Source organism: Phoca vitulina, unplaced genomic scaffold (genome assembly GCF_004348235.1).
Source record: "Phoca vitulina isolate PV1807 unplaced genomic scaffold, GSC_HSeal_1.0 scaffold2, whole genome shotgun sequence".
NCBI lineage: Eukaryota > Metazoa > Chordata > Mammalia > Carnivora > Phocidae > Phoca > Phoca vitulina.
In genome coordinates, this window is record NW_022589705.1 from 11,571,634 (window position 1) to 11,596,914 (window position 25,281).

At 43.0% G+C, this 25,281-nt stretch overlaps 2 protein-coding genes across 3 annotated transcripts in view; one reads left to right on the forward strand and one right to left on the reverse strand.

Moving 5' to 3' along the window:
• Positions 1-1,704: 1,704 nt before the first annotated feature.
• Positions 1,705-11,002, forward strand: HENMT1 (HEN methyltransferase 1). Its single transcript, XM_032422214.1, has 10 exons — positions 1,705-1,754; positions 1,886-1,954; positions 2,454-2,549; positions 3,713-3,832; positions 5,460-5,572; positions 6,187-6,321; positions 8,543-8,722; positions 9,379-9,568; positions 10,405-10,767; positions 10,897-11,002. Exons 3-10 carry the CDS (start codon positions 2,532-2,534, stop codon positions 10,969-10,971), a joined length of 1,194 nt encoding a protein of 397 aa, XP_032278105.1. The 5' UTR covers positions 1,705-1,754; positions 1,886-1,954; positions 2,454-2,531; the 3' UTR covers positions 10,972-11,002.
• A 6,287-nt stretch (positions 11,003-17,289) lies between these two features.
• The window catches only part of FAM102B (family with sequence similarity 102 member B), an 84,399-nt gene continuing 76,407 nt past the window's right edge, over positions 17,290-25,281 (reverse strand). Inside the window, exon 11 of one of the 2 annotated variants that reach the window (XM_032422226.1) lies at positions 17,290-21,300. In XM_032422226.1, the coding sequence (XP_032278117.1) occupies positions 21,258-21,300 (43 nt within the window). In that variant the 3' untranslated portion in view covers positions 17,290-21,257. Of the gene's footprint in view, positions 21,301-22,209; positions 23,620-25,281 lie in introns of those variants that run through there. The other variant, XM_032422234.1, reaches the window with a different exon arrangement.

Sequence of the window (25,281 nt, forward strand, 5' to 3'; positions counted from 1 at the left end):
TTAGAATTTCATTCCTTTTAAAGGCTGAACAATATTTCATTGTATGTATACACAACTTTTACCTATTGATGGACATGTGGATTGTTGCTACCTTTTGCTGTTCTGAATGTGACTGCTGTGAACACTGGTGTGCAAATATCTGTTCAAGTCTCTGCTTTCAATTCTTTTGCACATAAACTGTTAATAGATAAACTGAAACATATCTAAATTTTTAAGAATTGGAGCAAACATCAATTTGGATCGGGTAGGTCCTAACCACTGCCAGGAACTAGAGGAAAGACTTCTATAGGGAAGATGCCAAGCCAAGCAAGGAAATTATTTGATTGGTTACTGCTTCACCAGGTACCTTATTTGGGAAAGCCTAGGTGGCTGCCACTGTATACTCTTAGGTCTCCATGTTTTAACCTTGAGGCATCTACAGGCTTAGGTTTGGGTTTGCTTATGTAGGCTGCCCAGGCATTAGGGACACCTCAGTCTAATGGCCTCCTTTGTTTAATGATTTTAAAAATAGCCAGAAGTAGAATTCACTTAACTTTTAAGATTGTGTTTAAATTATATGTCCTGTAATAAGGAATATGCTCCTCTAATGAAGACAGTCTACTAAAACTGGTTTCCCCAGGCCAATAGGAACGTCTCAAACAGTGAAGCTTGAGTTGTTTTTTTACCATGAGACCAGACCGCTCAAAACACCAAAGACAAGAATTGTGTAATCTATTTTTGTGACATTCCAAAGCTGTTAGTACTGTCCTTTGCATATTGTGGTATTAAGTATTTGAAAGTACAGTTCTAACATAATTTACGGTATATTAGCGGATTATTAATTCATTAACAAACACCAGCTTTTGAGTCTCTTATAATGGACTAAAAAGATATTTTTCCCAAAGAAAGCAGCTTCGCATCTTCTCTTCCCCTCCTTAAACTCCTCCACCACATACAATAAAGAAGTAACTGATTATAAAGTGTCAGGTTGGATGTCTGGCAGGCGCAGGACTTGATACAGTAACTTTTCTAAGAGATCACACAGTTGCACCCCCAGCATGCAGAAATTACCAGTTGGAGGGCTGGGGGCTGAAAGAACGTTCTTCTGAGCTCAGGTGTTCCTGGACCGACTTTATCCAGCCCAGAGTGTCCTCAAGGCCCCTGCGGATTGTTCCTAGGATCTGAGAGACGGCGGATTAGGACACAAGCCGGCCGCCGGCTCGCGCTCAGCCTCGCCGCTGGCCTTGCTGCCTTCCGCGGCCCGGGACCGTTTTCTGTTCTTTGTGCGAACCGGAGAGCCAGGAACGCAACAGCCGCCGGAGCCGGCCGCCCTGCTCGCGGCCCGCAGACGCGCCTGGCGCGGCGCCGCCTCGGCCCAACAGTCTCGGCCCCCGGCGGGCCAGGCCGGGTCGCAGCCGCGCGCCAGCGGGGGACGTGGCGGGGACAGTGGTCTCCTCCAAGGTTCGGAGGGACCCCTCCAAAATGGCTTCGGGGCATGCGCCACAGCGGCCGTTAAGAGACGCAAAACCGACGCCTCGCAGCCTGGAGCCTGGAGGCACAGGGCTGTCGGGCTGCAGACTACGGCCGACGGTGGGAGCGCCCGCGGCGCACGTGTGGGCGCCGCAGGTGTGATCCTGGGCGGGTAACGTCACGCAGCGAGGCGGCGCGTGCAGGGGCGTCAGGGGCGGGGCCTGAAGTGAAATACAGTGGCGGCTGCGGGCCACCCCCTAGTGTTCGCAGCGCTTTGCCTTCCCCGCCGGTGTGCTGCTTCGGGGGTGAGACGTGCGGGGACCGGGTACTCATGCGCTATGAGGACTCTGACATTAGGTCGCTTGGGGGGGGGGGCGGTGAGATACGACTTAGTAACTCCTCTAAGTTGGTGATTGACATGTTGTGTACATTTTAGGCTGAGAACCAAAATTTAAATTCAAGTCCATCAGTGAACTGGATATCGGAAGTGTTTTTAGCTTCTCAGGTACTTCGGGCATTTTTTTTTTCCTCCTTGAAATTTCATTTTGATCATGGATGAGGAAGTGATTGAAAAGCAATTTGGGGGTGCCTGCTGTCTCATGGGGTAGAGCATGCGATTCTTGATCTCATGGTCATGAATTAAAGTCCGACGTTGGTGGTGGAGCCTGATTAAAAAATGATGAAGCAGATAATAAACTTGAGAGAGGGCTTTGATGAAACAGTCATAATTCATAGGATTGTTCAGATTGTATCAAACCTAACAGGAAAAGGGAAGAAGGGGAGTTAACTGCATTTAGCTAGGTTTGTCCTGGCGAAAAGTGACTTGGGCTTTCTGAGCCTGTTTTATCTGAAGCCATGCTTATTAAGCAAATTCTGTTAATTAGATTAGATGGTAACAGGTAAAGAGAAGGGAGGAAGCTTGCTCTGTCCCTTGTTGATTTAGGCAGCTATTGCGTCCAGTCTCCTTTATAAAAAACTTTTGTATTTACATTTTGTATTTACAGTTGGGTCATTGCTGATTCATAGAGCTTGAAGGATACAGTGGCTTTTTTGTTTCAAGAAAACTTGAACTTGGAAACAAAATGGAAGAAAACAAACAGGTAATGCTGCTTTTCTTAAACCTGCTTGTATGACTCTCAAGAGGTATCCCTGAGATGGATTGTGAAGTAGTTAAAAGTAAAATCTCCTCAAATTTAGCTCCTAGTATTTCTTGGTGTTGGATGGGATCAAACAAGGATATACATAGATAAAATTCCATATTTGTATATGAAGTGAAAAAAGTATCAGTTATTTTAAGTAGCAAAATCTACTTTAAAAATACTCTTAAGTGGTATTTTAGTAGTGTTAATGTGCTTTTGGATCCGCGGGCGATTTTGTTCACGAAAGATGCTAAATTGAGGAGGTGTGGGGTGAGGCCTGAGATTCTGCATTTCAAGGAAATCCAGGTAAAGAGGACCAATGGGAACCACATTTGGAGTGTATGCTGTCCGATAGGTAGCCACATGCTACACGTGGTTACTGAACACTTAAAAATGCCTTATTAAGACTTAAATAAAAAGGAAGTCTTTAGTCAGGACTACCACCACAAGAGCATTGTAGTAGAGGAGAGATGGTGAAAACCCCCATTTTCAACTGCTGGGGATTTATAGCCATGAGCAGAAGGGCTGAGCGGATGGAAGAGACCATGAGTTTTGGGTGTTAAGCAGAATTTAATAGGATTCTTGATAAGGCAGCTCAGGGGGATCAGATTATTAAGGGGTGGTGGCAAGGAATTTGATCAGATTGTGAGATTAAGGGTGGGGAGTTCTCTAAATTGACTTAGTAGGATTCTTGCTAAACTGGCCTAAGCAGGCCCAAGACAGGATGGTGTCCAGGTCAAGGCCTAATCAGAAGACGGCTTAGAGGAGCCTGACTTTAGTTTGGTCAACGAGTCTCAGTCTCCTGCCTACCTGTATTCCAGTCTTTGGCAGTTCATTAAAGGTCCCTTGTGGCTAGGAGACTTAGACTTGTTAAATGCATTAGTAGTTTTCCCCTCAGCTGACTCTAAGCTCTCAGAAGCATAAAGCCAGATTATCACTTAATAAAAAATAAAAGACTGTGGAGGCTTGGATGAACCATGGAGGAAATGCAGTACCACTGGGTGATTTTTTTTTTTTTTTTTTTGGACAGAGGTGGTTGAAAGGCCAATGGATTTTACCAAGTAATTGGGAAATGAAGGTGGTTTTTCCTTAATTCCTGAAGTTGCACATGATTTCTGTTTCAGTGCAACAGTGTGGATAATTGTGAAGTTCCCAGCAAGAAAGTGATTGAGTTCAAACCACCAGTGTACGAACAGAGATACTACTTTGTTAAAAACTTAGTGAATCGACATGGACTCAAGAAGGTAGGTATCTTTCCAAACACTTAAGACTGTCTTATCAACTGTTTAGTCAAAAAATACAAGAAAAACTTAAGGATTTGGCAAGTAAGCAGAGACTATTTGAAGATGTGTTGCAAGGAAGGAAAGGGATTAGTGCAATAGAGAGAACACTGACCATAAGATCTGCATGCGTCAATAGTTGGGGAAAAAGGGGAAAAAGGTTTTTCTCTAGAGTAAACAACTGATTTGTGGGGGAGTGGGATAAAAGTGGTGTGATTGGAGAGTATAATGTGTTAATCTAAGGCTATCCTGTTTTCTAGGAGGGGGCCTTAAATACAGGCTGCTTCTGTCTTCAGACTGAGGGCAGGGTAAATTTCAGGGGTCTGTGGGAAGGAGAAGCTTGAGCTAAATTTTGGTTAACAAGAAATTGGGTATACTATGTAAAAAGCAGTTTAAAACTTCCTAAGGCTGTAGTTTGCTTTTGGACTAGGTTTTTTAAAGATTTTATTTTAGAGTGAGAGCAGAAGCCGAAGGGGAGAGGCAAAGGGAGAAGCAGACTCCTGGCTGATCAGGGAGCCTGATGTGGGACTCCATCCCAGGACCCTGGGATCATGACCTGAGCTGAAGGCAGACGCTTAACCAACCGAGCCACCCAGGCACCCCTAGATTAGGTTTTTTTTGATGCTATGTAACCCTTCTCCCACTGTCCCATAAATATACCAGCTTCAGAAAGGAAAATTACTGCTTGTGGCCAAGGGTGCAATATTGTGGTAGATTGCAAGGTTTACCTAAAATACTGAAGGTAAAAAAATGAAACACATCTGAGGAAAAATTGGATTGAATATAGGTTGAATGTGCCTATTGCTAAGGTATAGTTATAGTCCCTTTTTCCAGAGGGGAATTTTTTTTGGAAGCAACTTAGTAAATGCTGTAATTGGTTTTCTGATAGAGTGAATTTTGAGGTAAACTTAGTCTGTTCCAGATTTAACACTTTGTGCATCTTAGGATAATATGGTATCTTTCATGTCTGAGTATCCAAAAATAGTTAAAATCTGCAGATATCCCCTTAAGGCTGGATTAGAGCCAGTTAGCTACCCTAGAAGCTGATTTGGGATATCTTTGGGATTGGGTGCCATTAAACTTAAGTCTTAATTTTCTTTTCCTCCTAAAGTGGGAATCAAATTTAGGTGAGAGCGGTTAATGAAGACTTTAGTGCATAATTAAGAAATCCATTTAAGAATACATATAAATGTACATTAAGGGGATTAGATTAACAACACTGAATATAAATCCCTAAAACCTTGGTCAAGATCGGGCAACCTTGTCTTAAGTTAGAAGCCGCTCAGAGGTTCAAAGTTCTGTTTTATAGGGTACCTGCCTACCATGTGGGGTTCTCTGGGTGCCAGACCCTGAGGGTGTTCTGGGTGCCAGGCACTCACGTGAATGCCTTTCTTACAGTCCAAACACTAACAGCTTATTTCCTGCCCACTCCTCCCTTAAGTTTCAGATTAATTTCCTTTTTGTGTACTTTTTTCTACCAAAAAGATCTTGACATAATTATATGGTAATTCTGATAACCACTTACACTCTAAGTTTTTGGTCCTATTTGACTTCTGGCAATAATGTCTTCAATGTTCTGTTTCATCCATAGATTGCAGACTTGGGCTTCGGTGATGCCACACTTTTATGGATGCTGAAATATCACCGCTGCGTTCAATATCTTGTTGGAGTAGATATTGCTGCCAGACCCTTTGAATGGGGAGGGTAATACCAAGTTTCTGAAAGTATTGTGCATTAATCTAAATCTAGTAGCACTATGAGGAAGTGTCAAGTTTTATACAGCTTATTTTAAGATTGGCACTGAGAGCCTCAAGCTCACTGAATGACTGTGCCATAACATTGTGAATGATAACAGTAGTTTTTCCTACCAACGTAGAAAGTATAGCCTGTTAAATTATAGTAGACAAAGCATTGCAGATTCAATTTTCAATGGCAAAATGCTGGACGCCAGGAGAACTCATTAGAGGATTGAAATTGCCCCAGACCTCTTAATTTAAGCCCGAGCAGCTCTCCAGTCTCATATATATTGACTTGCAGATTTTTTTCAGGACTGTTTTTCTTCTAAAGAAAGCTAATCACTGATCCAAAGGAAGCTGGAAGACCAAAAGTATTAAATGGCGAGAGCATCGGCAGTATTCAATCTTGTTCTCATTGGCCAGTAATCTATGAGGAAGTTACCCTATGACCTCGTGCTTACTACCTCAAGTCATGGAAAACTCACTTAGGTAGACACTGATCAGAGGAGCAGATCATCAGAATTCTATAGCTGGTGAGATTCTGAATACATTATAGTGTTAATTTCCCTTCTGTTTTTGCAGGGGTAGGTTGTCTCCAGGAGTGGGGGGGTACATCGTTCCTCGGGAACTAGATTTGACCATAACCTTGTACCGTGGTTCTGCTGTACAAAAAGACTCCCGTTTGTGTGGATTTGATTTGATAACGTGTATTGAATTGTAAGTATTAAAACTGATTCTTACTGTATAAATTTATTAGAAAAATCTGAATTAGTTCTCAGTAAATTGAGTGTCCTAACTAGATTTAAGTTGTAATCAAATTTATTTGTAAAGCAGGTTGACGGGATTGACTTTAATTTCAGATTTACAGATGGAGGAGCTGCAAAATAGCACCAGGAATATCCTGTATCCAGACTCACCTATTAAAGTTTTCCTAATTTTTTAAGGATTTTGAGTGCAAGAGACCTCAAGAGCACCAGGAAGAGCATAAGCCAGGGGGGAGGGGCAGAGGCAGAGGGAGAAGCAGGCTCCCCGCTGAGCAGGGGGCCCGACAGGACACGGGGCTGGATCCCAGGGACCTGAGCTGAAGGTAGACGCTTAGCCATGGAGCCACCTAGGTGCCCCTACTTTTTAAACACTGTATTTTTGAGCAGGGACGCCTGGGTGGCTCAGTTAAGCGTCTGCCTTTGGCTCAGGTCATGATCCCAGGGTCCTGGGATGGAGTCCCATATTGGGCTCCTTGCTCAGCAGGGAGCCTGCTTCTCCCTCTGCCTCTCCCCCTGCTTGTGCTCATGCGTCCTCTCTCTGACAAATCTTTAAAAATATATTTGAGCACAGGTACATTTCTGTGGAATTTAACACATGTAGTTTAATGTAACTTACAGTCAAGGCACAGAACCGTTCCGTTAACCCCCAAACAAACTCGGGCTGACCCCTTTGTGGCCACACCTTTCTCACCCCCGGCCAGCACTCATCCATTTTGCAGCATTGTTTTTGAGAACACTATAAAATTATCTAATTTCTTGGCAGTTTGTTCCTTATTCCTGAGTATTCCTTTGTATGATGTGCCACCTTTTCAAGCATTTAAGGCTATTTGGGTTTCCAGTGTGGAGTTACTATGAATATAACTGATACCATTCATGGAACAGGTTTTGCATGAACACAAGTTTCATTTAACCCTAGGAGTGGGATTATTGGGTCATACGATTTTTCTGATTCAGATTTTTGCTCTATTTCCTCCGCTTATGCATTGATTTTTTTTTTCTTATGTGTGAATTTAAAGCAATAAATTGCGCTCTAAGTGCATTATAGCTCTAACTATACATGTTTTGATGTGTAGTATTTGCACTGATGCTGCAAAGAAGCCAAATTGAAGCTCCTGAGTCATTTACCTATGTGTCTTCCTCTTACCGGTCTGAGAGGTTATGTTTCCCTCCCATCACCAGCCTGCTGAGCTGTAGTGGTTATGGGGACATATATGGGCACATTTGCCCTAAAAATCGTATCAGTTGTGTCTTCAGAAACTTTTTTGGGGCACCTGGGTGGCTCAGTCATTGGGTGTCTGCCTTCGGCTCAGGTCATGATCCCAGGGTCCTGGGATTGAGCCCCGTGTCGGGCTCCCTGCTCGGTGGGGAGCCTGCTTCTCCCTCTCCCATTCCCCCTGCTTGTGTTCCCTCTCACTCGCTCCCTGTCAAATAAATAAAAATCTTTAAAAAAAACTTACATTTTTCAGGCATATACTCAGTGTCAAATTGCTTCTCCTCTTCCTTTTTATTTATTTATTTTTTAAAATTTATTTATTTGACAGAGAGATAGCATAAGTAGGCAGAGCGGCAGGCAGAGGGAGAGGGAGAAGCAGGCTCTCTGCTGAGCAGGGAGCCCGATGCGGGGCTCGATCCCAGGAGCCTGGGATCATGACCTGAGCCGAAGGCAGACGCCCCAGGACCCTGGGATCATGACCTGAGCTGAAGGCAGACGCTTAACGGACTGAGCCACCCAGGCGCCCCTCTCCTGTTCCTCTTTAAGGCAAAGATAGAAGTGGGTTAGATTAACATACAGCATCAGGATAGAAATGGCTCACTGGGTCTAGTGGTCGCCTGTACTGGGGCAGCTGATCTGGTCCTTGGGTGTGGGTGAGAATCTACTGGGATCTGATGCTGAAACCCACAACTTTTGTGGGGCATGTGTTCTAGTCTCATAGCACTGCAGGCTTCCTGGGGAGCTTATACTTATGCTCATACTTTTTAGTTACTGACAGTGAGGCCCAGAGAGCCCTGAAGGAGGGGGCAACATGGTCCAAGGGCAGGGTGAGTATTTAGGAATAGTTGGTTTTAGGTCATGTAAGTACCGTTACAAAGATTCAGAAGGGATAAATGTAGAGATTGTTTTGCTAAATCAACTAGGAAAATAATTGCATTGTCTTTCCCATTGACCATTTCAGGATAGAACACTTAGATTCTGAAGATCTGGCCAAGTTTCCTGAAGTCGTATTTGGGTACTTTTCTCCTGGTATGGTTGTCATCAGCACACCAAACTCTGAATTCAATCCCCTGTTTCCAGCATCAACCTTTAGAGATCCAGATCACAGATTTGAGTGGAACAGAATGCAATTTCAGACGTGGTGAGTTCATAAATGTTTTTGTGAATTTTGTGGTGGGGTTGGGGGGCGTGGGGGGAGATTACCCCACAGGAAGTCAATCTTGATACCTATGCATTACTGAAGTTTTTTATCCTAATTAAATTTCCCAAAATTCAGCTTGGTATTTAATAAAAGGGACCACCATATTTGGGCAAAATAAATGGAAGTTTTTGGTCTCAGGCAGCTAAGCAAAGTGGGGCACCAGGTGTCTTCTGATATGAAGTCAGGAGTAGGAGTACTGGTGTGGAGATGAAACAAAACAGGAAGAGGGGGTGTGTGTAGGGCAGTGAGGGTGAGCCTCATACCCTGGCACAAGTGTTCCTTGACAGATGGACAGATGGTCATGTTTCTGGCATGATTGCAAACCCAAATAGGACTTGGGTGTGTAGCCATTGTGTTCTCCTTTTTCATGCCTACACTCTGCTCCATAACTTTCCCTTTCTCCACATTTTTGTGATTACCTGGAAACTTGACTCAGGACCCTAAAGCCCCTCAGAAGTAAGCAAACCCTGTATGGCATTATGTATTGCTGTAAGAATTTGCAAGTTGGGAAGTATTTTAGCTCATTGTATTTTCTATTCTACTGGAGATTTTTAATTTAACCATACTTTTCAAAAATGCGTTTCTTTTGATTTTAGGGCTTTGGATGTGGCAAAACTGTACAATTACTCCGTAGAGTTCACTGGTGTGGGGGATCCACCAGCAGGAGCTGAGCATGTTGGATACTGTACCCAAATAGGGGTCTTCCAGAAAAACATAGCAAAGGCGACTGAATGGAGCATTTCCGAGCCAGAGGAACACATTCCAGAGGAACACGTTTATGAAGTTGTGAGTATTCTTTGAGGTAGTGACCAGGGTAAGAAGCACATGGGTTAGGATGGTGAACTCTGTAGGGGTCCCCACTGTAGAGATAAATGTAAATGAGTTTAGAATCCTTCATACCCACAACTGCCTTCAGGGTTGGTCTATCTACTTCGCCCTGGAGACCACCTGGCCTTTTGCCATGTCTCAAAGCACATAACAGAGAAAGATCAGAAGTCCTGGAAAGCCTCCAAGCTGATGTGCCAGTGACCCCCTATTGTAATCTGTTAGGATCAGCAGCACTTCCTCCATAGTGTGGCTCAGGAAATGAGTATTGCAGCTGAACCTCCAAGCTTCTCAGGCCCTTTGGGTTTCAGGAGGTATGGTGAAGTATAAGCACATTGCCCTCCTAAGCATTTCCCTCTAATGTCAGGCAGGAACATTGGGTTGGTGTGAATTGGTGGAAAAAATTGGCTTTGGGAGACTTTTGATCATTAGAATTTTTTTTTTTTAAGATTTTATTTATTTGACAGAGAGACAGCAAGAGAGGGAACACAAGCAGGGGGAGTGGGAGAGGGAGAAGCAGGCTTCCCGCTGAGCAGGGAGCCCCATGCGGGGCTCAATCCCAGGACCCCGGGATCATGACCTGAGCTGAAGGCAGATGCTTAACGACTGAGCCACCCAGGCACCCCGATCATTAGAATTTTTAAAGCAGATCATATAGTTAATGACTGTGCTTGAGGCTTGATTCCCATTACATGGTGGCACACATGGCTAGTAGGATTTGATATGTATAGTTAATACACAGTTCATAATGTAAGAAGTTACTAATGAAGTGAAACCTCTTCCAATTTTTCCTTCAGGTTTACACCACCTCATACCCGAGTTTACAGCAAAGCAAATACTTCCGGCTTACTCTGAGTAGTGAGTCGGACAAAGCAGTCGGCTTAATGAAAAGCAGGTTTCTCCGGGGTCCGAGGAAAAGGGAGGGCAATCGAGTGGTACCACTTGGCAGTTGTACCCCACAGTTTGGATTAACAGAAGCTCAAAGGGCCGAAATAGAGCAGTCCCCCAAACCTTACAGTGTGGGAGAGAAGTTCTATGTACCCCTGGAAAGACTCATTATTTATCCGAAGGTGAACCACTTGGTGGCCGGTAGTATGGAGAAGCTGAGAACAGTACTTGCGGAGGGACTTCGACTGAACGGAGATCAAAGTGCGGTGCAGGTGGAGTTGGTTGATTACCAAACACAACGCCTCTTTGATGAGCATTTAATCAGCCCTGTGCTGGAGTCATAAGTTTAGGCAACTTGGTTTTGAATTTCTCTAACCTTGTTTTCCATATGCTTTTTGCAGGGGTGGAGAGGCTGCAAAATGCGCTTGTTCATGTTTCTGTTAGACCCAGTTGGATGTGACTTTAAACATTCTTAAAGCAAATTGGATTGTCAAATAAAACCTTTTCCCAGGGAATAAGTAGTTTCAAAAGTTTCTAGGATTCTCTACCTCCTTTGGGCTAAATGCTCACCTGTACTGTAATATTTGCCTAAAACATACAGGAAGTATTTGAAGATAAGAGCAGCCTCATCCCTGGCAGCTTCCTGGGTGGAATTGGGGTTGTTGTAGCAGTTGCGAATGAACAGCTTCACCCTGGCGGGGCAGGGGGTGGGGGGGACTGGTTTAAATGAGAGACCTGAGTATAGAGGTTAGCTGACCACACTCTGCCACTAAAGGGACCTATTCATCTGCCTTCCTGTTCTGATGCACCTCAGGGATGAAGGTGTTTTTGGGTTTTTGTTACCACTTGAATGTTCCAAATCCTATTCCAAGGAGAAAGAGCAAAGAAAGGGACAGGGCATGTGCTAGCTTTCTGGTAAGGTTGGTTCTACACCACTGTTCTGCTCCTTACTGAGCAGATGGAAGGATCACCTTACCACTGGAAAGCTGGGAGTTGTAGTTTCTCCTGGGCTGATGCGTGCCCAGTCCATGTCCTCCCGGGAAGGAACAAGGAGCGAAGGACCTTCGGCCATGTGCCGGTCTGCCCACAGCAGGCGTAGCCTCACTAACCAGGGGCAGGCTGGCTGTGGGGGGTGGGTGCCTGGGAACGGCCTCTTGGGGCCATAGTTCTCAGGTTTTTTTTGAAGGGTTAATAAGTAGAAAGTGGATTTGAAGAGGAGGGTGGGGAAAGAAGGGACTCAAGAATAGAATCCGATCACATAATCTCTTGTTAACCAACTGTTCAGTCCCTCCACCCCGACCTTTCTAGACGGATTTTTCCATCTCGAATGCATAGGACCTATAAGACATACTCTTGCTACACCCTCCCTCCCCCCAACAAAAGGCCCCCGTCTTTCTAGGTTTCTGCATGACTTCTGCATATGGCTTCCTTCTCATCTGTTAGAGCCAAGGTTTCAAGCCCAAGCCCAAGCCCCCTTGTCTTGTTGTCCTCCAGGCTAATTGATTACTTTGTTCAAGCTTCATCCCTTCCTGAGAACCTTTTCATATGATAGCTGTGTGTGATGGAGCTACTCTGTTGCCCATGTCTCTGGCGACATCAGGATCTACATCCTTTATTTGTCTTCACCCTCTATTTTGATACAGACCTTTGTATGTGGAAAGGTTCATTAATGGTCTAAGCCAGGTGTCAGATGTTCTTGTAGAGATAGTAAATCTTTGCAGCCTTGCCAACCACTGAGCTTTCCGGGAATTGAGGTGGAAAAGTGGCCACAGATAAGGTGGATGTGTGTTCCACTAAAGTATAGACTAAAGGCAGCTGTTTCTGTCCATAGTTGGCAGTTTGTTATAAACAAAAAAGCTATGTACACTTACCCTTTAGCAGCATGGAAATGGAGATCATTCTAAATGGACAAAAGCAATTAGAGACTTTATTGTTGTAAACCCAGCCAAAGCTGGGTTTGCTAGGGGAATTTTTAGCTCACTTCTGTGTCTACTGGGAGCAATAACTGCCTTGAGTTAAGCACTAAGAAGACTGCCTGGCCCAGAGTAATGTTCCTTATAAGGTAGCTGTGTTAATCTTAGCAGTGTTAGATAAGGGCTCATCCTCTTATCTAGGCAGCCAGTTCTCACAGCAGGGCATGTTGCAGGTCTAGAAAGTGAACAGTCCTTTAAGGTTGGGACCGAACATCCAATACCTGATTAAGAAAAGTGGCAACCCTAGGGGCGCCTGGGTGGCTGTCGGTTAAGTGTCTGCCTTCAGCTCAGGTCATGATCCCAAGGTCCTGGGATTGAGCCCCACATGGGGCACCTTGCTCAGTGGGGAGCCTGCTTTGCCTGCCACTCCCCCTGCTTGTGCTCTGACAAAATCTTTAGGGTTGCTACTTTTTACAGTATCTTCTCTGCTTTATATACAAAATGAGTTGTGTAAAGTTCTAGCCAGATTTCAGGTGTCTCAGTGTGGGGACCTGCTGAAATAAAGACGAGTCCTCTCCAGCCACTCTTTTTAAAACAACTTGAGGGGCGCCTGGGTGGCTCAGTGGGTTAAGTGTCTGCCTTCAGCTCCGGTCATGATCCCAGGGTCCTGGGATGGAGCCCTGCTTCAAGCTCTTCCCCCACCCCGCAGCTTATGCTCTCTCACTCTCAAATTTTAAAATATTTTGAGTAAGAACAGTGGGGAGAGGGAGAAGCAGGTCCCCCACCGAGCAGGGAGCCTGACATGGGGCTCGATCCCAGGACGCTGAGATCATGACCTGAGCTGAAGGCAGACGCTTCACCCACTGAGCCACCCAGGTGTCCTCACTGTCCCTGTTCAACTTGTTCTCTGCTCTCCCTTCACCTCCCAGTGCATTCCCCCGCTCATGTAAAACCCACCCTCCAGGGGGCAGTGTTGGATGGCCGCCTCCCCTTCATCCCTCCTTTATTTTCCAGCAGCTTCCTGTGAAAGGGGACATGAGGGAATTTTAAAATTTTGAATCATGCTTTGCTATCAGTAGGTTTCTTTTTCCTCCATGCAGGCTGCATATTAGGCCCTTTCTGGGGGAGATGTTTAAAAGAAGCTTCCCTTTGCTTTCCTGTAGGGGAACTCCTGCCTGTGTATGTGTCCCTTATATGTTAGGTAAAACAAATTTCCTGTTATAAAACCAGTGCCAAATCCTGGTTTGAGAAGCCTTGGGGTGCAGAGACTGGTGAGCAACAGGAAGAAGTTGACAGCTCTGGCTGAAACTTGATATTAAGGTGTTGGATGGTTGTTTCTATCTTACCTCTAGTATCCCTCCAAAACCCAAAAGAACAACCCTACCAATTAAAAACTGTAAACTCGTTTTTCTATAATCTAAAAAAAATTGTAAAAGTAAACTTTAAAAATGAAGACAACTCAGAACTATGTAGACACTAAAGTAAGCTTTATAATCTTTATGCTTTTTTCTTACTACCTGCTCCCGACACCATCTTTGGAAACTCCCTGCACCTCATTCAATGCTTTCTTGAAGAGAGCAGCCCTGCCCACCATTCCTCAGAATTCCAAGGGATTAAAATGTCTATCTTCTGATACTATTTTATATAAATGGTATTGACTTTTTGATGCAGCTTCCTTTATCACTAGCAATGTATTTTATAAATTCATTTCCATCTATTTGCATTCATTTTAATGATCACTTTTCTTGGGGCACCTGGGTGGCTCAGTCAGTTAAGCGTCTGCCTTGGGCTCAGGTCATGATCCCAGGGTCCTGGGATCAAGCCCCATATCAGGCTCCCTGCTCAGTAGGGAGCCTGCTTCTCCCTCTCCTTCTGCCCCTCCCCCTTGCTTGTGCACCCTCTCTCAAATAATTTTTTTAAAAATCAAAGTGATCACTTTTTTCTTAAGTTTATGTTAAAAAATGGCAGACCAAGGACAGAGTGTCCCTGAACTGTTTGTACCCCATCCCATCTCACTCCTTAGAGACAACGAAGGTTCTTAGGTTCACAATAACTGGAACTACAAGTAGATTCCAGTTTTGCAAGAACCAGTGCCTTTTTCAGGGGGTGGATTGTTCCTTCTAGGAAAACCCTTGGAATGGACTGCAGGGTTTGTAAAGAAAGGCCTCAACTTTTAAGATGGCTTTGCTCCAAGGAATTTGCCTGCACTGAATGGTAATGAAAAGTGTGGTTGCGTAGGAGAGGCAGTCCTTAAGAGGGAAAAATAGGGCCATAGCCACCGCCAAGAGTAGGTGTGGAATGTGTGCTACCAGGTATTAGAACACCCCTGGCCCTTGGTCTGAATAGAAGTTTGCCTCCAACTGTTTCCATGGTCTAGAAGCTTCACGTCCTCACAGCACTGTGGCTTCAAGTTTGGTTTCCATGCCCTGGAGATGGCAGTGACTCTTCCACAGCTCCTCCCAACCCTTCCTCTGCTCAACTCTAGTCTCTAGTCTCCTCACGCACATCACACCCTGCAGTTGAGCTCTCAGAGGTACTGCTCTCCACCCCAGGGGCTCAGTTCTCTCGCTGAGTATCGAGGACTAATTCCAAATGAAATTCCCTCAGCTAGATGCCAACAAAAGCACCTTGTTACACAGGGTCCTGTGTGTTAGCTGCTGACAGGAGGTCAGGGAGGAGCGTCGTGCAAGGTGGAATCTCGAGCCGTCCCTTCAAGGATGCCAGGTGGTTTAACTGGCTAACATGCTTGCTCGCGGTAGAGGATGCCCCTCTTCCAGGGATATCCCGCAATAGGGAACACATAGGCGTTTTCCCGAGGTCTTGCAAAACAAGCTGGTAGGAGCCAGAGGTCATAAATTTGTACGGTAGATGTTTCACCTCTTTGCAACTAGTATTTGAAGACCACAGCATGCCATGCTTTTTATACAAATCGTTTGGAAGTCAGCCATCAATGCTCTGCCCATTTACCTATTGGGCCCTTCATGTGCCGGTCACGTTTTGTGGACTGTTCTTCGCCTGCACGGTTGCCGTTCATCTCCTTTTCATTCTCATGTGACTCTGGCTGGAATTAGTCAAATTAAGCTCTGGGCATTTTATGGTCTTTCCCAGAAATGTCACATTGCTCCCTACTCCTGTGCCTCAGCCTTGACCCAGTCAGATTCTTTGCCTTTGTTGAAGAGGCTCTGATACTCCACTGCTATCTTTGTCTAGCCTCATCCCTCTGGAAGCCATTTATCATGATGACCACCCAGTCCTTTCTAGTAGGAATCCTCACAGAACAGAGCTGACAATCTTTTATTAATTCCACATTAAAGGAAAGCAATTTACTTAAATAGGGTAAAAGTCTCTGATGGTTCCAAATCTTTTTTTGCAAGTATTTCAAATTATGTAAAATTAGTATTGAACAGAGGCACCAGGCAGGCTCAGTCATTAGAGCATGCGACTCTTAATCTGGGGGTTGTAAGTTTGAGCCCCATGTTCGGCAGAGAGTTTACTTAAAAAAAAATTAGTATTGAAAGTATTTTTCCTTTTGTCTTAATTCCATAGAATACTGGGAAAGAAGGGCAGACACAGGGTCACTTGGGAGAGAGTTGAACTGAATCACTGAAGTTAAATACCACAAGGTGGCACACTTTTCCCACTTAAAGGTAATTGTACTCTGCTTTGAGAACTCCCCGATACAAATAAGCGGCAAAATAACTTGAAGCTTTTTGCAATTATACTTGGAAATCACTGCTAAATGGTTTAAAGATCAGTTTAAGAGAAAGGGTTGAGGAGAAATCTCTAGAAGTCAAGTGCATAGGAACGGGGTCTAATGTAATTCAGGCAGGAAGGTCTCTTGACATTTTATTTCCTTGTCATGTGGGGCCATATGGAATAGATGTCATCGACTCAGGGAATGTCCAAATGTAAGCCCTTTTCTGTTTGCTTCCTAAAGTTTTGTTACATTTTGTGTGATGTGGGATGGATTAACTCCACCAAGTATTTCCTATCATGCAGACATAAAGATTTGTCCATAACCAGGTATGTGATATGTAGGTACAGGAATGAAGGTGTAAAATGTGGTGAGGGAGGAAGGAGAGAAAAACACTGGGTGTTGGGGAAAAGCTGGGTCTGGGAACTCCATGCCTGAGATGTGGGCAAGGGAGTACGAGGGCAGATCAGAGGGCCCTGCTGGCTTCTGCTGTGATCTGGCACCGTGATCCCCATCCCACGGGGTCTTGCAGCTTAGCACACATAATCTTTCCTCATCTGCATGGCAATCTGCAGAGAGAGATGTGGGTTCAAACCCATAGTGAACCATTGCTCTTTACATGGCTGTTGTCATTTGAGTATCAGCAAAGGGACCGTGCTGGCGCTGTTCCCCTGTGAGGACCTAGTCAAAGGGAGGAATAGTCTGGACAGTGGTGGCACTGAGCATCATTTCCGTGAGGATCTTACCCTCTAATGGTGGCCTCTTTATTGACCATCTTCTATGTGTCTAGCACTAGAATGAAGGTATGTATGTAGATGCTGCACGAAGGCCAATTTTGGCCCAATAGGAGTGCTTACTGTGGTATATTCCTAATAGTTCATGGGTTCTTGCTCATAACACAGAAGAGTCAGTGATAGTATTATCTCCATCCTTGATTAGAAACAGGTTCAGAAGGGAGCCTGAATTCAGACTCAGGTCTGTCTTACTCTAGAGCCCATGCCCTATCCCCCGCCTCCCTCCACTGCAGGGTGAAGCTCAGAGTTCAAAAGAAGGGTCTTTCACTGGAGGATTCAAGTCTGTGCTACACCACCTGGTAATAAATGAGGGGAAACCATCAGGGTGAAGTTATACTGATCCTTTTACTTCTGTTTTCTTACCTTGGCAAGAATCTGACCGATTTCTGACAGAATCTTAACTGACATTTTAAAGTATACACATTGTAAAGTTTAAGGTGATTTTTATTTAACAGGTAAAAGATTCACCTTTACATTATTAGAAATACAATAAATTTTTTTGGGTAAAAACTTCCTGGATTTATAGTTGTACAGTCAAAGAAATATATAAATATGAAGGTCATTTTCCAAGTATTAGAACAATACTAATGGAATCACTTCCATAACAATTTTTTTTCCATAAACATTTACATGATTACCCACAAGTTGTATCAACTTCCAGAATAAGATGTATTTCCAAAAAACAATCAATATATCCTAAGTATTCCTCTGCATGGGATTTGGTCAATGAATATCAGCAAGAGAATTTTGTTATATATATAAGATGAACATAAACATTTGTAAGTGCAGACTATGTTGTTGTAAATAAAAAATTTTGCCACTTTGTCATATAGGGAGTAGAGACCACCCACATGACTATTTAAAATATACTGTGTATATATTCTCTTATGAAAAATCATGTATCTAAGGTAATAAGGCCTTTATTTCCAGAGTAGTCTTTAAATTTATTTCATCCTTTATATTTTTAGACTTTATATTCTTAAACATCTCAGCTATTAAAATTATGCATAGTACCTAAGCCAACACAGAAAGGGGCATTAATAATTTCAATTACAGTACTTGAATATATTCACATGACGTACCATCTAAGAGAACGGACCAAGTATAATTTCTGAACTGACCCAGTTAGACCTGTTGAAATAAAATGCAACCCCATCATATAAGCCCAGTCTCTTTTAAGCACTGTTATATGATTATGTAAGTATTACGTAGCCTAACACTTCAGAGCACTTAAATATTTAATACTGTCAGCTTGAGTTTGCAAAGTGGTCTAGTTGGCGTGGCAATCTCAGTCTAAAATTACTTCTGGATGTCTTATGTTTTGGTTGGAGGTTAGCTGAAGATTTGTTTTCCTTCTAGTAACAAATGGGCTTAAGTGGTGGACCTTGACGGCTCACAGTTTTCCCGCAAAAGCAAAACAAAACGCAAGAATCTAGTTTGGATATCATTTCTCTGATGGTATTTTCCTGGAATGGGATGGTGGGCTTTAGGATTCTTGGTCAAGACTTTCTCAGATTTTAAAGTACTAATCCACAACAGTTGCTGAATATGGAAGGCTTCCACACCTCAAAGGGGAGTCAACCATCCAAATGCAAACTGATGGCCCAGGGCTGCTCTGCCCGCTACCCGACATCCTCTCTGGTCTCAGTTACCAGCTCGAGTCGCAGGAAGTGGGCTTCGGACCGGCCTCTGTATTTCCCCCAAACAGGGTATTTAAGACTTCCTTATCTGACCACAAATAAATAGCTTTAATATACCATTAATCTTTCTCTAGGATAGGATTAGACAAAGACAATGTTATACATTTGCAAATTCTCCAAGACTGGGTGATTTGAAATTTGACTTTAAAGACCAATTTATTAAGATCTAATTTTTCGAATCCAATTTTCTCAACTCCAAATGGAACCAAAAGTGCACTTGGTATTTAAAAAGCAACACTACATCAAAAACTAATGATGTACTGTGTGGTGACTAACATAACACAATAAAAAAAATTTAAAAATTTAAAAAAATAAAAATTCCCAAATTAAAAAAATAAGCAATTTTAAAAAATAGCTATATCGTTAAGGTATAGCTACACAGTACATGCTCTAAGAAAAACCAGAAAAGCCAGGCAGACATTTAAACAAACTTTAACAAATATTTCCAGGGGACTGTAAATAAATGTGATTGCAAAGTATGCCCACAAATGCCACACAAAATAAAAGGAATCCAGACTTGTGCTGACTTTTCCCTCATCAATGTTTCTATTAAAATGATTTCCTACTACATAAATCAAGATGTATCTGGTGGTTGCTAAAATTATAGAGGGCATGATTTTTATGCTTTTCAAGATCTCCACATTTTTAAAAAAATATTTCTATATCCTTTTAAATGCTGAGAGGCAGTCTTGTATAAAGGTATCAGGAGGCCGAGGGCAGGCAAGGATAAGATGGGCAATGCCTGGACTACAGGACCTTTTACATAGCTGAAGAATGTCCTCACTGAACTTCGCTTATAATCGATAGCTTTCATCATTATCAAAATGGCAAAATTATTTGCAGAAGTGCCAATAAAAAATATAGCCTAGAAATAATATTTTGAAAATAGAAAAATATGTTCTTAAAACATGTCATAAATATCTGTAAACACTAGTTTCATATCTCTATTAAAAACTTTGACCCCCCCCCCCCAATAATATATAATGGATGGATCAGCTCACTTTGTTACTCACAGAGAGCAAGCAAGTCTTTACCACTTAAGCTAATGGTTTTCCTTGGTTAGACTAAAATGGTCAGGTCAATTCTTTTCCTTTGTCAAAATAAAATAACAAAAGTATTACTGATGACTCAAACTCTATCTCTCAACATTCAAAAGATTCTAAAATGGGGTTTCACCTTTTTAAAAATATCTATTTGCAATAGAACCGGATTAATTTAGAATACCTAATCCTTGGAATGTTAAAAAAATCTAAAACCCTAACACAAACTACTCAAAATTTTTCCAAATCTCTACATTTGGACATTGAAATATTTTCTTAATGTATTTTCCCCTGACTTTGCCAACACAAAAATACCTAGACCAAAGTTATTCTAACGTATCGTGTTTTTTCTGCACACGGTTTTGAATGTAAGGACTGGGAATTACTGGTTCTATAGAACCTGCATTTTTCTTCAGTGACTGAGTGACTCCAAGAACATTAAAACTTGTCATGTAAGACCAGAAAAACTTCCCACCTGATAAAAAGATGGTCTATCTGCTGAGCTTGTTAAACTGGATCCAGATCAGATATTCTTACTTTTAAAGCTATATTGGATTATGTTATAGTCTACTGTCTCAAAACAACTACTGTTACAGTAAAGGAAAAAACAGAGTATCCCATTGTGCGGAGTTTAAAATAGAAAACCACGAGTCCATGTCAGTAATGTCAAGCAGCTGTCCCCTGTCTTATCTGCCACCTCCTTGGAATAATTTTCAGTTTCAGATATAAGTCTGAACTTACACAGAAAAGGCCACTGTTTCTGACCATGCTATAATTTTCCTCCTGTTCTGAATTCTGACTCCTGAAACCAGCAGATATTATTCAGTTAGAACAGCTCTTAAGGTGCCTTATGGGAGCTTAACCTATGAAATATTAAACTTACCATGAATCTCATCTATAGCGCTAGTAGGAGTTCTGCAGCTCATCTAACATTCACTAGTAACAATACATGTTGCAAAATAATGGCATTACACTCATTCACATATCTCAGACTTAAACACACTCCATTTGTGACGGATACGGTGAGAATTAAGCATTCTACACGTTTAAATTGTAGTATAACATTTTCCCCCAAACATGAACACCCAAACTTTATATCAATTACTTAATCAAGAAAAGTTACTAAGCAGTACAATACTGTAGGTAGGATAGCATCTGGGAGATTTCCTTAAGAGGTTATAACTATCTTGACAGAATTTATAGGGTCCAAATGATTCACTTACTACTGCCCAAACCTGCTGAGCACCTCTACTATAGGTTTTATACTTCAGTATGGAGCTGTACTCAGATGTATAGCATTGCTTTCCCCACCTGGATGTTCTGAAAGAAAAAGCAGGCTTTTCATTATCCTATGCAGTGACCGCGGAAGCCGTCTGCCGCTAGCAACACGTGGCCCAGCACCTGGATGCTACAGTTCTGATGTTCCCTTTCGGGGGGTGGGACAGGATGGTGGTGGGTACTTTCCGAGAAGAAATCGGTGTTGGCTTTCCTCTCAATAGAGGAACGTGCTTCATTTGTAAAATATGTTCATTTTCTCCTAAGTGCTTGAATGAAGTGCCTCGACAGCTTGACTGCCCACGTCTCAACCCCCCAGGGAAGCTTCAGTTCACCAGCTTGACTTCTAGCGTTTGATCACAACTTGTTCATAAGCTCCGGACCCCACCCTACAACAGGAGGGGGAAAAAAAAACACTTCAAGATCTTGAGCTGTAATGCTTGAAACTGTTCTGGTTAACCTTGCCCTCAAAGAGATAGTGCATTAGGCATTTTCGGCTAGATTTGATTTCCACACGGTTTAAAGAGATCACAGATAGAAAATACTTGAAATATTAAATGTTTATCATCAGTACGTTGGATTAGTCTAGTCACACTTATTCCTACAATAATCTAGTATTGTTCCTAAATCTTTAACGTGTGGCAAGAAATCTTTTCTTGAAACCTGTTTATATGTAAATCCTAAAAATCAATCTCATCCAAGAGTATATACTGACTGGCAATTTATCCAGGCCTTGCAGTTAATGGGTGATTGTTTTTAGTGTGTGGTGTCTTAATGTACCTTTCTAGAAAGTATAAGAATTCTTTTAGTCAACATGCCAATGTCTTCATTTTTTTTTTTTTAAAGATTTCATGTATTTATTTGAGAGAGAGAGAGATAGTGAGAGAGAACATGAGCGGGGGCGGGGGCAGAGGAAGAGGGAGAAGCAGACTCCCCGCTGAGCAGGGAGCCTGATGTGGGGCTTGATGCCAGGACCCTGAGATCATAACCTGAACCGAAGGTGGACACTTAACTGACTGAGCCACCCAGGTGCCCCATGCCAATGTCTTTATATGTGGTCAGTAATGTAAATTATACCGGTGTAATACAGATTTAAAGTGAAGTGATTTTTTTAAAAAGATTTATTTATGAGAGAGAGAGTGTGAAAGCAGGGGGAGGGGCAGATGGAGAGGGGGAGCGGGAGAGAGGGAGAGAGAGAAACAGACTTCCTGTTGAGCGTGGAGGCTCGATCCCACAACCTTGAGATCATGACTTGAGCTGAAATCAAGAGTTGGACGTTGAACCGACCGAGCCACCCAGGTGCCCCGAAAGTGAAGTGATCTTGAAGAGGGGATCATTTCTTCATTAGCTCGGTTTGGCACACTGCTGGTTGTCCCCCTAAACCTGTCCTCTCCTCCTTCGGGGTCCTGGCTAGAGGCTGTACAGACTTCTCAGCTAGAGGCCACACTTCCTCCACTCCTTTGTTGACGGGTGTTGGCATGTGACTTAGTCCCCCCCCGCCCATGGAACATGATGGGGATGTGTCAGCTCTGTCTCACTTGCTTAAAGAGAAACTGCTTGCTCTGGACTGGTAGCCATCCAAGTTTGACAACAGGTAGGGAAGATGGTGAAGGGCAAAATGGAGAGGCCTTGGGTCCGTGAATCACCTTTTGAGGCAAAGCTGTCTCATCAGCCTGGCCACTCTAGTTTTGGTTATCTTTGTTATAGCAGCTTAGCCTTTGCCCTGATATTCCAGGTACTGACTGACCTCTATTAAGGAAATATGGAGAGTACTAAAAACTTAAAATTTGCAAGCCTTGTGACTAAAACAGGTATTTAAATTTAGTAATGGCCTCATGAACAGAAGGTCTGTTATTGCTGATGCACCTAGTGCCCTGGCCCTAGGTTATAATGGAATGAACACACATGTTCCCTCTATTGTTTCTTCATCTGGGAGGATAAAGGTTTTCTACCATCTATAAAAGCACAGTGCCTTTTTGATGGCAGCTGGGTTTATTTTTAGGTGAGGATCCTTGAGCCCTCCTGAGTAAGCAGGAGGGGACGGTATTATTGCTTAAAGTTATCACCAGTACCCATCTCCTCCTGTGTCAAGATGCCAGGGGCTACACTACCTGACCATTTCACTCTGAGTATGCCCAAGATCAGGAAGACCAGAAGCAACCACCATGACTGGTCTCTTCCCGCATGGAATTTTAAGAGGAAATTCTAAAAAATGGGAGTAATGTACTGGTTACCAGCCCACTGTGGACTGAACTGGACCTTTCAGTTGACTGCTCAGAGGCTCCTGTTCTAACAGACTCATTCTGCAGAAGAAACAGGAACATTCAAAACACCAGTGAACATTCATTCACAGCTACAGACAATCAGAATTTGAAGGGACCTTGCTGAGCGCCGCCCCTGCACACTGGCTTTCAGAGGCCCTAAAATGGTTCTACTCTGGCAATGATGGAGTAACAGGAACCGGACGTTCCCTCCTGCTTTAAATAACTAGAACATTTTTACAGCACATGTAAAATAAGTTTCACACACTGGACAACAGGCAGTGCAGGACTGGTCCTGAGAGAAGGGAAATCAATGAAGAAAGCCCAAAGTGGTTTCCTGCAGGGTCCTTCCAGCCTGCACGGCAGGGAGAACCCCAACACAGCCAGGTGGTCTTTCTGAGTGCAGGGGTCACTCTTTCTGAGCTCAGGGAGGCTGGGGGCTAGAATCTGTAGGTGAGAAAAACAGAAGGAGGGGCAGGTAAAATAATGGCTGGAGAATTTCCAAACTTGAGGAAAACTGTAAACCACAGATCCAAGAAGCTCCATGAACCCCAAGCAGAATAAACACAAAGAAAAACACACCAAGGCACATCATAACCAAACTACTAAGAACCAGTGATAAAATCTTTAAAAGTGGCCAGAGATGAAAGACAAATCAGAGAGAGGAATAGAAACAAATGAAAGCACTTTCTGTTAGAAACTAAATGTCTCAAAGGCAAGCAAGGAGGTGCAACCCCGCAACCTCGGTAGGCATCCCTGAGCTGGTCAGGCTGTACCCACAAGGCTTCAAGGGGATTACTGGGGGGGTTCCTCCCCAGGTCTCTATTGCTTGTTGCTCTGTTCTCTTCATTCTCATGGGTTCACTTTCTTAACTAGGTAGGTATTGTTCTTGTGCCTCTTCAGTGCCTGAGTAAATGATTCTAGTTTCATCTTGTGCTGCCAGTTTCTCTCTCAGAATAGGTCTGATGCTAACACATTCGTTTGTCTTCATCACACCAACTAGTGACGGAGAGCCTACGTATACAAGTATTATGCTGGGCACTTCACAACAACTCTGCAAGAGAGACCTTTAATTAGTGCATATTAAGTACTTGCGTGTTTACTGCATGCCAGATGTTGTTTTAGTCATTTACATGTCTTACCTCACTTAATTTAAGCCTTATAACTCTTATGAGGTGAGTTCCTTTATCATCACTATTTTGTAGGTAAGGAGACTGAGGCAGAGAGAAGTGGGGTGACTTACTGAAGACACACAGCTGATACTCGGTGGAGCTTGGGACTGAACCCAGGGAGCCCAACTCCAGAGCCTGTGTCGTTAACCCCAGCGATATGTCTTTTTGGTGGCAAGTAAGAGATGTAATTTGTCAGGATTATAGCCAAGCTGGGTTATGATGGCTGAGCCAGGAATGAAATCCATGTCTGACTGCATGGCCCATTCTCTTTTCATCATAATACACTATCTCTAACATTTCTCAGCCTTTCTGTGGCATGTGACATCTACTTCAACCCCTAATTATCACGTTAGGCTTTCATGCATTGGGTGATGATTCTTCTAACATTCATTTGGAAAGGGGGTGGGACTCAAAATTATGAATGCTTTTATATCCTAAGTTCTAGATTATCTCTCAAATAGAAATTATTTTTCTTTCCTTGGAATAACAACAATATATACAACCAGCATATACTGAGAGCTGTCCATGTGTTAGGCACTGTGTTAAATACTTTACATTAGTTATCTAATTTAATCCTCAGTAAAATCCTATGAGTTAGGTAATATTTATCACTCCCATTTTTCAGGTGAGGAAAATAAGCCTTACAGAGGTTAATAACATCAGTAAAGCAGATAGGGGTGGGAATTCTGACTTGGACCCTGAGCAGTCTGACATGAGAGTAGAGATAGCTTGTGTCTTTGAGCATTTCCTATTTTGGTTCCTTTTGGTTGGAACTGTATTGTTTGCGGTTCTTCTACCTAAATTGATAATTGCTAGAGCTTACTGAGTATATTATGTCATTTACTCTTTAAATCAATCCCATGATTACCCCCACTTTTCAACAGGGGTAACTAAAATTCCATTGAGATTAAAAGATTTACCAAGGCCCCAAAAGTGG

Bases quoted from the DNA above. Each gene is read 5' to 3' on its own strand.
- HENMT1 (XM_032422214.1), top strand. The intron at 5,573-6,186 runs GTAATACCAAGT...CTGTTTTTGCAG, and splicing joins AGACCCTTTGAATGGGGAGG to GGGTAGGTTGTCTCCAGGAG. The intron at 9,569-10,404 runs GTGAGTATTCTT...TTTTTCCTTCAG, and splicing joins AGGAACACGTTTATGAAGTT to GTTTACACCACCTCATACCC.